At 41.8% G+C, this 17,887-nt stretch overlaps 1 protein-coding gene across 1 annotated transcript in view; it reads left to right on the top strand.

Annotated features, from left to right (window-relative positions):
* The window catches only part of pemt (phosphatidylethanolamine N-methyltransferase), a 77,338-nt gene extending 68,260 nt beyond the window's left edge, over positions 1-9,078 (top strand). The window contains exons 6-7 of the mRNA XM_080872955.1: positions 3,014-3,088; positions 7,276-9,078. Of these exons, the coding sequence (XP_080729081.1) occupies positions 3,014-3,088; positions 7,276-7,330 (130 nt within the window). The 3' untranslated portion in view covers positions 7,331-9,078. The remainder of the gene's footprint in view (positions 1-3,013; positions 3,089-7,275) is intronic.
* Positions 9,079-17,887: the final 8,809 nt, after the last annotated feature.

Genomic DNA, 17,887 nt, shown 5'->3' on the forward strand with positions numbered 1-17,887 from the left:
CCCACATTGGATGGATCCCTCCAAGACTGTTGGAACAACAAAAGTGATGGTTTGGTGTGGTATATGGGGTACAACGATAGTGGGTCCATTCTTCATCAATGGAAACCTCAAGGCCACTGGATATTTGAAATTGCTACATGATGATGTGTTTCCCTCTTTATGCACTGAAGCTGGCACGTTCCCTGAGTTTTTCCAGCAAGATGGTGCACCACCACATTATGGGTGCCAGGACCGAGCATTCCTAGATGAACAGTTTCCTGGAAAGTGGATTGGTCGTCGTGGGCCAGTTGAATGGCCCCCAAAGTCTCCCGATCTGACCCCCTTAGACTTTTATCTTTGGGGTCATCTGAAGGCAATTGTCTATGGTGTGAAGATATGAGATGTGCAGCACCTGAAACTACGGATACTGGATGCCTGTGCTGGCATTTCTCCTGCGGTGTTGCTATCAGTGTGTGAAGAGTGGGAGAAGAGGGTTGCATTGACAATCCAACACAATGGGCAGCACACTGAACACATTTAATAAGTGGTCAGAAACTTGTAAATAACTCATGAAAGAATAAAGTTATGTTGAAACCAAGCACACCATTGTTTTTCTTGTGACATTACCAATAAGTTTGATGTGTCACATGGCCCTCTTCCTATTGAAAAAACAAAAGTTGTATCCAAGATGGCCGACTGCTAAATGGCCACCATGGTCACCACCCATCTTGAGGAGTTTGCCCCCTCACATATACTAATGTGCCACAAACAGGACTTTAATATCACCAACCATTCCCATTTTATTACGTTGTATCCATATAAATGGCCCACCCTGTACATCTTTTTTGTGGGAAATTTTTATTTGGTGAAATCAGTCATATATGCCTAGAGAGCAGTCTGCTAACCTAGTATTTACCTGGTGACCAGTATTCCCCAACTAGTTTGCAAGTGGTTGCTGGAGTTTGTTGAACGTTAGTGTTTATGTGACACCAAAAACCTCTTTGTAATTGCTTGGGTAGCTAGCATATTGCTGCTGTCACCGTAATTTGCATAGATTAATCCATGGGCCTTTAGTAACTGAGTTCACAGTGACTGCCAGCAACCTACCACTTACCATCCAGTTGTGGAATACATGTTTCTCTGGCAATCAGTGGTTTCCAGATAGTCCCCAACCAGTGCCTCGACCTGTGTGGCTCTTTCTTTCTTTCTTTCTTTTTTTAAAGCATAAGGATAGCATAGTGGTTAGAACTGTTGCCTCACAGCAAGAAGGTCCTGAGTTTCCACTTCCACCATCAGGCCAGGGCCATGCATGGAGTTTGCATGTTCTCCCCGTGTTTGCATGGGTTCTCTCCGGGTACTCCTGCTTCCTCCCACAGTCCAAAGACATGCAGGTAGTGGGGATAGGTTAATTGGTAACTCAAAATGGTCCATGGTCCATGGTCTGTAGACGATGCCATCAACATGGCCCTACACTTCATCCTGCAGCATCTGGACTCCCCAGGAACCTACGCCAGGATCCTGTTTGTGGACTTCAGCTCTGCCTTCAACACCATCCTTCCAGACCATCTCCGAGACAAGCTTTCCCAGATGAATGTGCCTGACCCCATCTGCCGGTGGATCACTGACTTCCTGACGGACAGGAAGCAGCATGTGAGGCTGGGAAAGAATGTCTCGGACTCCCGGACCATCAGCACCGGCTCCCCTCAGGGCTGTGTTCTTTCTCCTCTGCTCTTCTCCCTGTACACCAACTGCTGCACCTCCACCCACCAGTCTGTCAAGCTAATCAAGTTTGCAGATGACACCACCGTTATTGGACTCATCTCGGACGGGGATGAGTCTGCCTACAGGAGGGAGGTTGAACGTCTGGTGTCCTGGTGCAGCCACAACAACCTGGTGCTGAATGCCCAGAAGACAGTGGAGATTATTGTGGACTTCAGGAAGCACACAGCCCCACTCCCCCCCATCATCCTGACTGACACCCCCATCACCTCTGTGGACTCATTCCGCCTCCTGGGTACCACCATCACCCAGGACCTGAAGTGGGAGCCCACCATCACCTCCGTCATCAAGAAAGCCCAGCAGAGGATGTACTTCCTGAGGCAGCTGAAGAAATTCAACCTGCCAACACGGACGATGATGCAGTTCTACACTGCAATCATCGAGTCCATCCTCACCTCCTCCATCACCGTGTGGTACGCTGGAGCCACTATCAGGGACAAACAGAGACTGCAGCGTGTTGTGCAGTCTTTGCAGGACCTGTACACCTCCAGGACATTGCGGCGTGCAGCCCGGATCTCAGCTGACCCTTCTCACCCTGTACACAGTCTGTTTGACCTGCTCCCCTCAGGCAGGAGGCTCCGGTCCATTCGCACCAGAACCTCTCGCCATAAGAACAGTTTCTTCCCCTCTGCTGCTGGACACATGAACAATAACCATATGACTGTTCCCGCTACTAACACATGACCCTACGCTGTGTTCACTGCATCATTCCATGATTGGCACTGATCACCACCTGCACTCATGTATATATCTTTCAACGTAGCACTCTTAATTCTTATTCTCATGTATATATCTCATGTATAGCTCATGCACATATCTTTCTACGTAGCACTTTTAATTCTTATCCCTACTTTTATTTTTTTCATGTCTATTTAAGTGCTATTTATGACACTATGTTTGCACTGAAGCACCGCAGCAATTTCCTAATGTTGTAAACCTGCTCAACATTTGGCAATAAACCCCTTTCTGATTCTGATTCTGGTTGTCTGTCTCTGTATGTTGGTCCTATGATAGACTGGCAACCTGTCCAGGTTGTACCTACTAAGACAACTTGGATAGGCTTCAGACCCCCATCACGACCCTGACAAGGATAAGTGGAAGAGAATGAATGTTTTTTTTTTTTTGGGGGGGGGGGGTTAGGTAACGAATGACATTACATTACATGTAATGGATACTTTGCTGAGAAATGGTCTAGTGTATATAGCATATGTAACTAGACCCTTCTAACTAAGTCATTTTCCCCCTCTGTCTGCAGTGGTGCCAGTCCTGTCGGTCTAGTTCTTACTGCCATAGTGGCCTTGGCATACAAGGTGGCAATAAGCTTTGAAGGGTAAGTCTTTCTAAATCTCTCATTTGTCATTAAATCACATTTGTTGTTAAAATCCTTTATATATGGGTTTAGTGAGGGCAACATGTGACAACTGAAAATAACCTTAAATAATAACTGTAGGTTACAGCCCCCAGAAATGCTCGCTACAAATGCGGTCTTATAAAATCAAAAAAACCAACAAGAGTCAAAGAGATCCAAGAGCTCTAACATTTAGCAACATCTAAAAAACCTGTAACAGTAATTTACTGACCATACAAAAGAAATAAGAAAATAAAGATGTGCAAATACACTGACTTGATTCATCAGTTATAAAACAAAAACAAAAACTGCAGCTGTAGTGGCTAGAAGGTGGAGGAGGGAAGAAAACAACTTCCTGCTCCCTTTTTTTATTGGTTTCCAGCTCATTAAACCAAACTAGAGACACCTGGAGGAAAAAAGCAGAGACTTATGAGTCATGGGCCCTAGACTTTAATATGCAGATAACCAGAAGGAGGAGAGGACATGGATCAAAAAACCTTTCTGGTCAAAAAATGAAGGCTGAATGATAATGTGAAAAATATGCAAATAAACTTAAGTATTGTTTCAGCACAGACTTATTCAGCAGTCAACCTGCATCTGCTGAGTCACACAGATTATAACACAGGATCCTGAAGGTCTGGTGTTATTACTCATGACACGTGTCACATCAGCAGCTTTTAGAAAAGACTGAAAATTACATTTGTTGATTAAAAACAAGAATCAGCAACATATGGGATCAGTGTTGGTCAAGTTACTTGAAAAAAGTAATCAGTAACTAATTACTGATTACTTCCCCAAAAAAGTAATCCTGTTACTTTACTGATTACTTATTTTCAAAAGTAATTAATTACTTAGTTACTTAGTTACTTTTTAAAAACACGATTTACAACCTGAAGAGGTGATAAAGCGATAGATCTTTCAGCCCAATTCTACTTTTTCTGCATAATCCATCATACAAAATGTAATCAAATGGAAAAGTCTCTTTTTTAAACTTGTTTTATCAGTTTTAATCTTTTAACTTTATGCATCAAGCAAAAATTTAATTATATGCAACATTCTCTGACTTGAATAAATTAGTTTAACATTTAAACCTATTTTCTGCACATTCCAGCACATAAAATAAAATATTTTTTGTGTTTACACTCACTCTTTCAAATAGATGCAAGTAAAACACAGCAGAAAATAAATAAAGTCAAAGACTCAGCGGTCCTGTTGCTCTATTTTCACCTGTAAAGCAGGAGTAGGGCAGGCGGAGGTTTACCCTGGTGCAGGTGTGCCGCGGTCAGTTGAAGAATCCGCGAGTTTCTCTGTGAGTTTCCCATTACGTCGTTGCGCACTCGGTACTTGCTTGGAAGTTTGGGGGGGGTTTTTTCGCTGTAAAAAGAAGTTTTCTTCCCACGCACGATGGACGCTAATGTTTTTGTCACTTTTTATGGAATCAAACTTAAAGTAAGGTCAGTACTTCCACGCTTTAAACGCTGCACGCTCATACTCTCTCCCACAATCGATATGTGATCCATTGTTGATCTGCACACAGCTGTTGTCACTAACGGCGCACTCGCTTACGTCACTGTCATGAGACATTCTCGCAAAAAAATCACGGTTTTAGTAACGCAGTAACGCAGCGTTCCTACGGGAAAGTAACGGTAATCTAATTACTGTTTTTGCAATAGTAATCCCTTACTTTACTCGTTACTTGAAAAAAGTAACGAGTACGTTACTGTAATCTAACGCGTTACAAGTAACGCGTTACTGCCCATCTCTGTATGGGATACAGCAACATAACTGGAAAGCCTCCACTTACAAAAAATGCAATCATGTTCTGAGGATGTAGATGGTAACAGTGTTACTTTTTCTGGCATCAGAAATTCTGGAATATCAGAATATTCCATGTAGCTGTTCAATCCATACAGTTAAATCCACACAGAAGTATTAATTACAGAGTTCCTGTTTATTTATCAGTATACTATAGAAATGTCTGTTTTTTTACAATGTATCAATAGTTTTATAAATAAATAATTTTAATGTATTATTGAAATATTAATATATCCCTGGGATTAAATATGCAGTTAAACTTATTTACATTAAACAGAAAGGAGATTTTTCACTGGCCGGCCCACTTAATGTATGTATGTGGCCCATGATGTGAAAAGAGTTTGACATCCCTGCTCTATCTCACCAGTCCAACAAAACTTGGCTTGGTTTATAACTTTTTTCCTTCACTGCTTCTCATGGACAATTTCTTCTGCAGCACGACTCACCCAGCGATTGCAAGAAATGATTCTGCTATCCTTGTCTAGCTGAGTGTTTCTGAGTAGCCTCAATAGACCAAATAAATCTCCACCCGAGTAAAATGAAAGTCTAAAAAGAGATTTTTAACCCTGGCTGAGTCGGAGGCATGCTTTTCCGAAAGTGTCAGGCATTAAACACAAGCTGTGCATGAGCGCACAGATTTAAATCCGGCAACACTGATCCATCGTTGTCTCACTTAGCTTGAACCTGTGAATTGAAGGATAGGCAGGTGCCAGATTTTACCACACACTGCCACTGGGATTCATGTGCTATATTTGTGTTTCGCTGCTGGAAGAGATTCAGGATGATCTCATTTGTTTAAACTATACGTGGAGAGTAGGGTGTCTGCTTGGATTCTACCTCACACGGTGACTGGAATTGGTAAAAGTGGCGGTGGGATTGATGCGGGAGCCATGCAGGGAATAGAAACTGGTGTCAAGTGAGTTCAGAGAGCGTCTTGGATTTGTTTTAGCTCGTAATCGCCATCTTCATGATACAAATAGTGCAGCGATGAAAGCTCACACCAGGATGAAACGGCACTGTTTCATCTATTCTTACGCACAGTTTATTAGATTACTATGACTTTCCTGAAAAGCGAGAAACTGATGACTGGCCATGGTGGTAGATCCACAGGCTGGGTGCTCTGAGAGTCAGCAGGATAACAAAAAATTACTTAACAGTGTGAAGTGTAAGCATTTAAATGTTTAATAAAGATGCTGTGACATCCAGTACTGCAGGAGCTCTGTAGAGTACTCCTAAAAAGCTGCGCTGTGCATTTAGTTTTTTCACTTTTATCATACTTCAGTTCCTTATTTCCTCGCTTTAATGATATACTCAGTAGTCACCATGTTAGAGACACAGTTTAACTAACCATTAACTAATATCTCAGCCAGTCACATGACAGCATGGTTCCAAATGCGTCCCGAGGTTCATAACGGGGATGAAATGTGATTTCAATGGTGCTGACTCTGCCATGGTTGTTGGTGCTAGTAGATTAGCACGAACCACTGATCTGCTGGGGTTTTCCCACACAACCATCAGTAGGGTTTACAGAGAATGGTCTAGAAGAGCACAGAAAATATCCAGTGAGCAGCAGTTCTCTGACCTGTTGATGCCAGAGGTCAGAGGAGAATGGCCAGACTGCTTTGCGTATGCTCAAATAACCACCTGTTACTACCAAGAGATACAGAAGAACATCTCTGAATGGACAGCGTGTTGAACCATGAAGGAGATGGGCTATAGGAGCATGTTGGATGACACTCCGGTTAGCTCAGAGCAGGAAAGTAAGTCTGCATTGCATGACTTCACCAAAGGGCCAGGGTTTAGGGTAAACTATATGTAAGCATGGATCCATCCTGCCTTGCATAAACAGTTGGTGCATTGGGAGATTTGCATCATTGGTGTGCAGTCCTTGTAGGAGCTATACAATGAAGAATGAAGGTAAAACAGGTCTAACCCAGTACTAGCAAGGTGTGCCTAATTAATGGGATGGATATGATTCCTTTTGGCAGTAAACTTGATTGCAACGATACATTGAGACCAAGAGGCAGTGTCCCAATATGTTACATCATGTTGTAAAATTTTCACGATACATAAATTCTTTAAGCGTGTCCACTGATTCTGATTCTTGTGTTAGCCATTAGTACCACAGAAAAGCTTCAAACTCTGTTTTGCTCTTGGACTCCAAAGTTTTGATCTGCATCCATCTGCAGCAGAGTGATGGAGCACGTGGAGAGACGAGGGCATCTTGCTATCGTTCACTCATATACTCAAGCTCCCTCACGGTTCAACACACAGGCGCGCTCCTGGCACAGAGTGGTACAGCCTTCCAAGCTCATTTATTGTCCCATTACATGTTTGTTTTTCTGTATTTGCAGACCATTCACCGAACAGATCTATCGAGAGAGGAGTCTGCGCCACAAGCATGAATAATTTCCCCCGGACACGTCCTATTTCGGGTTCAGATGAGGATTCCCTCCGGTGTGAACAGACTGAGAGCCTTGGTCATTATTTGACCTCCTCCATGGATACGAAGGAAACATCCCCACTACTGATCCGTGTGTTTTTCTGTTAGTTCAAAGTGATTTTGTGAAAGGGGAATCTACATGCAGGCTTTTTTCTGATCCTGTCACATGTCAGTCCTTTTGAGATCGAGAATCCAAATATCGATAGTATCGATTCAAACGCTGGTTTAGTATCGGATTAATAATTTGCTTCTATCCCCACAGTTCAGTGTGTAACCCACTTAATTGTGTTAAATAATTATTTTTTTTGTAAATTAAAAATATACCTCAAACATGCACTGTGAAACATGTCTGAACCTTTTTGTGTTGACTGTCATGTCTGTTTAATTTAGGACCTACAGCGCATTTAAACAACAGAAGTGGTTCAGAGACGACACGTTTACCTTCCAGCTCTCCAAAAAAACTCAGTCTGAAAATACATGAAAATCTGAAAGGTGTCTTTTGTTGTGTTACTGTGGAAAGTAAAAATCACAGTGACTTTAGTGGTCATTAAAATGTGTTCAGAATTTGCAAAATGATGATTATTCATCTCCTAAGTCATGACGCACTGCTCCACCCTACATAAGCTGCCTTTATAAGTTAAAGGTATCGGTATAAGCAATACTGGCTCTGTATTTACTTGGAATCAGATCAATACTAAACCTTGCAGTATTGCACAGCACTGCCAGAGGGCAAATCTGCTTGACCTATCAACATGTTTAACACTCAGCTGTATCATATTTATCTGTATGTGTATTAAAGATCAGCAGCAGAAAACAGGCCATAATATTCTTCAAGGCAGGTGGAGCGCAGAAATCTTTTCACAGATAAGATGTTACAGATGCATAGTGCCAGACAAACATGCAAACTTGCAACATGCATAACTGCCTGACAAAGAATTCAATGTTTTTTTATAATCTACATCTATCAAAACAGCAAACAGAGGGGGCAGTCCTGCAGGGATATCAGAGGGCTTTGCTCAGTTGAGATGTGCTAGTGAATTATGCAGGTGAGTCAGAATGTATAATTCAAATGCATTTGAAGTGACTGGAGAAATTCATGAATAACCTTTTTAATTATATCTGTGTTTAAGATCTCCAACTGTATATTATTATTAAAAGTCCCAGTGACCCCTGTTGTTTTATAACTCTCCAAGTGTATCGTCCTTCAGAGGTGTGTCTGTGCGCTTTCCTGGCTGAATGACTGAATTTTACCTGTAGGAAGTTTACTGTTCTAGATATTACATGATGTAAATTGCTTATTTTTAAAGTGTTAGCCAAGACTGAAACCACAGTGTAACAAGGTCCCAGTTTAATCCGAGTTCACTCAAAAGCCAACATGATAACTACCTTGTTTTTAAAAAAAATATTTCTGAAACCGCTACTGAGACGAACATTTTCAATGTCTGTTAAAGTAAAACAGAAATTTTAAGGCCACTGATCCGTACTTTATAGTAAAAATATACATGTATATGCATTTGCTGTGGCTTCACACACTGTGACGGTTTCAGTGTTAAGATGCATGGTACTGTATTTATTATGTTAATCATTTCAAATTTCAGAGAAGCTGTTTCACTGCTGGCTTAACAGTGCAACTATGCAAATCATTCCAAAGTGAACAATGCACACTGCCTGCTACTTTATGCTAATGAAGTGATTTATGTAATAAAGGAATGAGTCAGGGTGCAAAGCATTGGTCTCCTTGTGTTTCAATCAGAATCAGAATCAGAATACTTTATTGATCCCTGGGGGAAATTATTTTTTGTTACAGTGCTCCATTTTAAACCAACATTAAGACAAGACAGACAATACGCTAACTAAGAATAGTACAATATATACATATATATACATACATACATACATAAGTCACTTATAAATAAATATTTGGAAAAGAAACATGTGTAGTTGTAGCAGCAAACAGTGTGTTAAGTGGATGCGTTGTACAGGGAGATGGCCACAGGCAGGAATGATTTCCTGTGTCGTTCAGTGGTGCTTTTCGGTAATCTCAGTCTCTCACTGAACGTGCTCCTGTGACTGACCAACATGTCATGGAGTGGGTGGGAGGTGTTATCCAACATTGTCTTTATCTTGGACAGCATCCGCCTCTCCGACACCACCTTGAGGGAGTCCAGCTCCATCCCCACAACATTGCTGGCCTTACGGATCAGTTTATTAAGTCTGTTGGCATCTGCGACCCTCAAGAAATACAGACTACTAATGGAAGCACTTAAGGCAAGACTTTGCATATCTGTCTCCAACAGGGCAGATGAGAATGTGGGAATATGTATAACAATGCCTTAAAATGTTTAGCTCCTAAACAATGCAATGATTTTACTAAACCCCAAGAATTAGATTGGCTGAAGATTACTGGATTTAAAATTCACTGTGCTGGTATACAGCTGCAAACTACAGGGAAAAGTGTCCAATCCAAGTCTGCTTTCACTGCTCAGATCTTGAAGATTGAACATTCAGTGATGTGGTTCTCATGTTCTCCCCATGTACATGCATGGGATTCAGTTAACTGCGAATGAGTTATCCCTGTGACAGGCTGGCATCCATTCCTGGGTGTACTCCACCTCTCAGACAATGACAGATGGTATAGTCTCCAGCCACACAGCAAACCTGAATTGAATAAGCAGAAGAATTTGAAAGGATGGAAGTTTCTGCACTTACTGAGTTTTGGACTCTGTGCTATTCCAAAACATGGGTGACCTAAAGCTCTAGACCAGGGGTCCCCAACTCCAGGCCTCAAGGGCTGGTGTCCTGCAGCTTTTAGATGTGTCCGTGATCCAACACAGCTGATTTAAATTGGCTACATTACCTCTTCAACATGTCTTGCAGTTCTCAAGAGGCCTGGTAATGAACTAATCATTTGATTCAGGTGTGTAGACCCAGGGTGAGATGCAAAACCTGCAGAACACCGGCCCTCAAGGCCTGGAGTTGGGGACCCCTGCTCTAGACAGACAGCAAGCCTGATTACTTTTAAGAGTAGGCTTCAAACTTTACTTCCTGACAAAGCATATAGTTAGGGTTTGATCAGGTTACCCTGAAACACTCATTTTGACCACAGACAAAAAAAAAAGTGAATTTTTAAAAAGTTGAAAAATCACTAATGAGCACGTGTGGAAAGAAAAGCCAAACAGACTGGTGATAATGTAGGTACAATACACTCAATTTCACTTCTATTCACTTAAGCTGAAATCTGTGCTACAAATAAATTTGGAAACCTATTAAAGTGTTGAACAAATTAGCATCTTTCCTTTTCTTTATTTCTTACATCAGGACGGTGACATCATTTTGCAGTCAGTACTGTGGAGTGCAGCTTTGTTGGACACTGGCCTAATGTGACTGTACTGAAGGAAGAGAGAAATATCGTGGGCATTATCAAAGAAAATACTAATAAAAAAAAAAATCTCATAGCCGCTATGCAACACAGTTTTTCTTTTTTAAGGCTAAGAGATGTCACTGCCAAACAATCGGCACCTTGAGGGTGCGCTCAGCAGCAGCCCCAATGACAGAGAAAAAGAAAAATATTTTCATCATTTACTTTCTGCCACATTAAAAATGTGTTTTCATCCAAATCCTACGACTATTTAAATGGACAGTTTCATTCTTTTATAATCCATTATTTTAACTTGTGACAAGTATTGTGAGCATTTATCCTCTTACTATCCACCAGGTCACCATTATGGTGCTGGGTTTTGGCTAAGCTACGTAGTACAAATAATCAAATGATCATAAACTAGATGTCACAATTTTATTTAATGAATTAAGACGCATCACAGTTTTTCTTGTATGTAGATATGGTCAAGATGACCTGCTTAAGTTCAAACTGAGCATCAGAATGAAGAAGAAAGGTGATCTAAGTGAATGTGCAGAAACTGCTGATCTGCTGGGACTTTCCCACACAGCCGTCTCTACAATATACAGATGAGGGTTTGAAAAAGAGAAAACATCCAGTGAACGTCAGTTCTCTGGGTGAAAAATCGTTAAATGCCAGAAATGAGTAGAGTATGACCAGACTGTTTTAAGCTGAGAATATGACAGGAGTAAGTCAAGTGACTAATTACAAGTTACAATCAAGGGCTGCAGAAGAGCATCTCTGAATCAGAGAAGCTAAAGCAGCTGAAGACCACACTGGGTTTCACTCCTGTCAGCTAAGACGAAGAAACGAAGGCTACAGTTTAAAAAACTATTGTTTGGTTTGATGACTCTCAGTATCTGCTACAACATTTAGATGGCACAGTCAGCATGAAAGCATGGATCCACCCTGAGTGATGGTGTGGGGGATATTTTCTCAGCCCATTTTGGACCCAACTGAGGATCATTTAAATCCCACAGCATACCTGAGTATTTCTGCTGACCATATTCATCCCTTTATGACCACAGCGTTGTCATCTACTGATGGATGCTTCCATCAGGATAACACCAGATCACCTGTGTACTTAGATAGATCCCACAGTCATCACGTCAGTCCAACAGATCACTTTTAAGATGTGATGGAAGGAGAGATTTGCATCATGTGTGATGCTGTCATGTCAATATGGACCAAAATTTCAAAAGGAATCTGTGCCACAAAGAGTTAAGAAAGGCACAAAAGGGGTTCAACCCAGTAGTAGCAAGGTGTACCTAACAAGGCGGCTGAGGAGTCTAAGTCTTTCTTTGCATTTCATGAACTAAGCAAGAAGAGTAGCAGTTTTAAGGTGTCGATATAGAAGCTGTTTACATGTTTTTCATCTGGATGTGAAAATTAGATTTATGTATTTTTCTTGCAGAAAGGAGTTTGCTACATCAAAATAAGAGAATAATAATGAAGGACCACCAGGATCTAGTGAGTATGAATGCAATATGAACAACAAACTGTAGTATTCATTAAGATTGAGATTAAATGGAGAACACATGCATGCACTTTAACACTCAACATAAAATCATGGGACTTTAGCTCGTTTTGGTTGTGATTCTAATATTCAAGTGCATCACAACAATAAAAGTTTCTTTCAGTGCTTCAAAACTCTGAATAACTATACACAAATGTGCTTACAGTCTGCATCCTGGTAATAATAATAATAATGGATGCTTTATTGATCCCCATGGGGAAATTACTTGTTTTTTTTCTCTGCATTTGACCCATTCACTCAGTGAAGCAGTGGGCAGCCCACTAAGCAGGCGCCCGGGGAGCAGTGTGTAGGGACGGTACCTTGCTCAGGGGTACCTCAGGGTAGCCGTTAAGTGGATTCGAACCGCCGACCTTCCGATCATGGGGCGACCACTTTACCTACTGAGCTATCCCTGCCCCAAGTAGGTCAGAATGATGGTAAAACTCAAATGTAATTACATTTTATTATCCTTGCTTTACATTTAGGCAACCATTATCACATCAATTTGTTTTGTTCTTCAGAAAACATCTGGACTGCTTGGTGGTCTGTCCTTGTACCTGCCTGAAAGAAAAAGCCCTCTTTTTTTCCCAAACAACTTGAGACTTATGTCTATTGTTTGGTGTTTTTCTTATGCAATGTCTTCAGGGTAAAAAAAAAAACATTCTCCAACTGTTCTGCTGTTGCCCTCCTCAAGGTCAAATGTCTTCCATTCCATTTTCTATTTTCCAAATACACTATTGTGCCGAAATCTTTTTAATCATGATTTCAATGACTTAAGTCAACTGGAACATTTGAATTCATCATTCCAGTCACTTACATGGCCTCAGGTGTATAAAATCAAGCACCTTGCCATGCACAGTGCTTCTGTGACCATTTGTGAAAGAGTCAGTCGCTCTCAGGAGTGAATTCCAGCATAGTACCATGACAACATGCCACCTGTGAAACCGATTGGGAACGACAGCAGCATATAAAGACATTTTAGTCAATTTTATGCTCCTAACTTTGTGGGAACAGTTTGGGCGTCCTGTTCCCACATGACTGCACCAGTGCACAAAGCAAGGCCTATAAAGATATGGATGAGCAAGTTTGGTGTGGAAGAACTTGACTGGCCTGCACAGAGTCCTGACCCCAACCTGACAGAACCAATTTGGGATGAATTGGAGAGGAGACTGTGAGCCAGGACTTCTTATCCAACATGAGTGTCTGACCTCACAAATGTGCTTCTGGAAGAATGATTAAAAATTCCCATAAACTAGGGGTGGGTGATACAGTAAACGATATACGATAGAAACGATATAGATTTGGTCAATGATAGAGATTTTGACTATACCGCTCTATCGCGATAGCGCATGTTGATGATGTCATCAAGCTGCGCCTGTTTTGGTCGAAAGCATCGCAGCGGCTACAACCAATATCATCTGCAAATTATGCCGGTCGACAGTCATAGTAAAGAGATGAAGCACTTTTGAAATAAGGGGAAAGCCAAAAACTGCGCTTCCTCCTCTTCCATAACATTGATTCATTAATATTGAATTCTCTTGCAGCTGTTCTATTCCCATGTTGTTGCAGTATATTAATAACTAACCTCGTATTGTGGATGAATAATCTCAGTTGTTCTCCTGACTGAAGTTTGGCCCTTGTATAGCATCCTGCTATGCGATTGCATTTGTCCCTAACCACCAGAATCCCTCAAGTTAACTATTAATGAGTGGAAAAAAGTTGGCGTTCATCCTCCAGCTTCACTGTGCTAATGTTATGCTAACATACCTGTGTCGCTAGCAATCACGTAGTACAACATGTTTAGGTGGAATCTAGCGAGCTAATGAGCTAACTTCCTGTTAACTTCTAACTCCGTTAAATGTAATAAATTCTGTTTTCATGGATGTTAAACTTAATTGTTACATCTGGTAAAGCAACAACACTGATGATTTAATTAAAGATGAAAGAATTTAGACAGTTTTTAACTCTCAGTATTCGTTTGACTTTGGGACCTGAAGAGACGGAGTTTTGGACCCAGATTACCCCACGAAGCTCCTCACTACAGCAGCCGTAATGCTCTGACAATCCATCAAGCAGTGCCGCTTACCAAAGTTGTACTAAAACATTTTTTAACAGATTTCTGCACACCCAAATCGGTTCGAGGTCAGTAGGCACAACCAGAATTCATACATAAGGCACACTCTCGATTTTTGAGAAAATTAAAGGATTTTAAGTGTGCCTTATAGTGTGGAAAATACGTTATACAGAAGAAAAGAATATATCGTGATATATATCGTTACCGCACATGCTTCAAATTATATCGCGATATGAATTTTAGGCCATATCGCCCAGCCCTACCATAAACACTCCTAAACATTATGGAAAACCTTCTCCTCATTATAACACCAACCCTCTGTATGCCTTCACTCCATGAACCCTCTCTGTAGTCTTTCTCGTTTTCTCCAGCCTGTAAGCTCCTTATTTCAAGCTCTTAACAGAATGCTCTAACAATAATAAAAAATCACAATCACATTTTCCCCAAAAGGCTGGAGAATGAATTCTTATTTCCTAATTTTTATCAGCAGCTGAAAGAAAATACAAAAGCACCCACTGCAGATTTTAGAGCTTTAACAACAAAAACAGGCATGACGAACATATTAAGATGCTTCAAGCATTTGTTTGCAGCTTACATCACAAAGTGCATTTCCATTATATCTGATTATGTGAGGCAGAGGCACATTTCTGTAGTGTGTTTGTGTGCGTGTCTGTGTGTGTGTGTGACCACGTGTACAGGTGACTTTCTGCATTTTGAAAGCAACACCTGTGTGAGTGTTGCTTTGAGGCTTTTTTTTCTCTCTCAGATGAAAAATGGAAATGTGGTCTATGATTTGTTGTTACCATCATCAGCTAAAATCTTTCCACGCAGCGTGCATCTTTCGCTGTCTTTTACGAGCCGCCTGGCAGACGACCCCGCTCGCCGTCTGCCCCGTTTTTTTTCCACTGCCTCTCTGCGTTTCCCTTCCCACGGCTGGTCGTCCTCGGAGTGGCATTATCTGTCTGCCGTTCACTGCTCTCACGTGCCACCTCTTATCATTACCGGAGCGCACATGTAGGAGAGAAAGAAATTATTTTGGTTAATTTTCTCTTTGCTTTGATGTTAATGCAGCTGTGATGGAACCAAATACCATAATTGTGTTTGTTTAGTGTGTAAGCTGCATGTTTTTCCTCTTTTTGCTGCTCCTCTTGTGTGCCTGTGTGCTGTTGTTTGTCTTCCCAGCGATGTGGAAGCTTGAGAAGCAGATTGCAGTCCGTGGGCATCTGTTTCCATGGTACTTTTCCCACTTTTCTATTTTGATTGCACAGATTTTCCAGTTTAACTGGCCTTGTTAGCCCTCTTTTCTTTAAATGTATTGCATATCTGTTTGTTTTCCACAAAGCAGATAGACAGGAGCCACTTAATGTTAGTCACATGAGCCTATAACACTGACCTTTCGGTTCCTCGATTACGGTCTTTGTAGCAGACGTTACCACAGGAGTGCACTCCTGAGCGTTCCTCCTTTACACATCCAGCAGCAGGAGGATCCCACTCTTTCTCAGTCATTCATCATCTACCCTTGGACCAATTAAATTCCTCTGTGTCACATATGTGTTATCAGACTCCCATACATGTAAGCAGAAGCTCAATCATAGAAGTCATTATTTAGATTGGCCCTTTCAGAATCAGCTGCATTACATTACTTGATCGTAATTATCAATTCATTAATGAGGCGGGCCCCCCTGTGCCCACACACTGGTGATGTGCCTGCTGGTCAGATGCCTTTAACTGTGGCGGAGCAAACAGTCAGACGTGCTGCCTAATGACCCACTTCCTCACTCCGTCTCTAAGACTGAGGCCAGACATCCCATCAAAGGAGGCCCATTTCCACTCCTTATACCCATAATCTCATTCTTTAAGTCTATACAGCCTCTGGCCATAGATGAGGGTGAAAGCACACACAGATCAGTAAATCAACAGCTTTGCCTTCTCCTTCACCACAACAGAATGGCTCTGCACAACATAACTGCAGACGCTGAGCCAGTTTTCTTCACCGTGCACAGGAAAAATCTGACAGCAAAATCCAGCATTTGTTATTATGTAGAGAAAAGCATTTGGTGGAAAGATCTACTTCGGTTGCACCGTCACTGTTTCGTAAATCTGACCACAAAATTAGCTAAAACTAAAAGGGGTGGATGAGCTTTTACTTAGTTGGAAAGTTCACAGATACTTGTCCCTGGAACTAAAAGTCCAGGCTCCCTCTGCTTCCAGCCGGACATCCCTCACGCCTGTGATGAGTCAGCTGTTATTTCCTTCCATCGAGGATGAAGTTGGGAAATCACTGTTCATCAGTGGTGCACTGACTTACTTTGATGGAGCACACTACTCCTGATGGAACCCTGCTGCTCATTTTGACATTAGCTGAGGATGCACTGCTTCATTTTTAAAACATTTTTTTAAAGAGGCAAGACTGAGATTTGAACATGTTGGACATGTGCAGAGGAGGGATAGTGGATATAGTGGACAGATGACGTTGGAGATGGAGCTGCTGCACAAAGAGGAGGTTCATGGACACGCAGAGGGACAGACTTAGGCGCAGGCAAGATCATCTGTTGTTGTGACCCCCAAACGGAGCAGCTGAAAAAGAAGAAGAATCTCATATCTGTGCAAGCAGATGTTCTCACATTTCCACATCTGTGTCACCGAGTCAGGGCGTTACTCCCCACACCTGAAGGGATGAGACACAATGAAGCAGTGAGCTAATATTAAAATCAACTGCTGTCTCCTGTTTTGCCCAATAAAACCCCACCTCCCAACATAGATACACACTTTCCACTTTGCGACTATTTACTACTAATTTTATGAACCGCTGAAGAAATCTTTGTTGCCACCTCGACTGCACACTTTCACAGTGACAGGTGAGTGAGTGTGGTCATCGAAGGTTTGATGAATTCCTTTTTTTGCATTTGCTGTGAAACTAAACGGAGACTGCGTTTACGCTGACACATGCGCACAGACACGCAAAGTCACTCCACGCTGAGTTTTGTCCCCCTTCTCCCTTTTAGGTAAGTCGTGGCAGACGCCTTGATGAAAGTCGTGCCCTGAGTGCCCCCTTTCGGTCTCCATAGTAACTGCAGCATCTCGATCAGCCGTTCAAGCTGCTGCTGCATGGTGATTATGAATCAGCAGCTGCTGGACTTGCTGAAGATGTGAATGAATAAATCAATGAATGTGACCTTGTTTGTAAATGACAGCGGTGGGTAAACAGCTGTGGAGACTTTAGATTATTGCTCAGCATGTTTTTCTTTTTTCCCTTTTCTCCTTAGATGATGATGTTCCAGTCAACATGACCTGCTCTGCTCAGTCTAGAGGAACCTGTATCCGCTGTCTGCTTTAATGGTGTCTAAGGTCCAGCCTGTTTATTAACACAGTGTGCCAAAGTGGGTTTTAAACGCCGGAAAAAAGCGTCAATTATTAACTCGGTAATAGTGCTGGAAGTTTTTTTTTTAGTTTGGCTGTTACGCACAGACCCCGCCGCCCTGCCCCGCACTGTTACAAATGTTCTGTTTTTCGGACGGTCTGTTTGGTTCTGTTTC

This window comes from Rhamphochromis sp. 'chilingali', assembly GCF_963969265.1.
Source record: "Rhamphochromis sp. 'chilingali' genome assembly, chromosome: 22".
NCBI classification, from domain to species: domain Eukaryota; kingdom Metazoa; phylum Chordata; class Actinopteri; order Cichliformes; family Cichlidae; genus Rhamphochromis; species Rhamphochromis sp. 'chilingali'.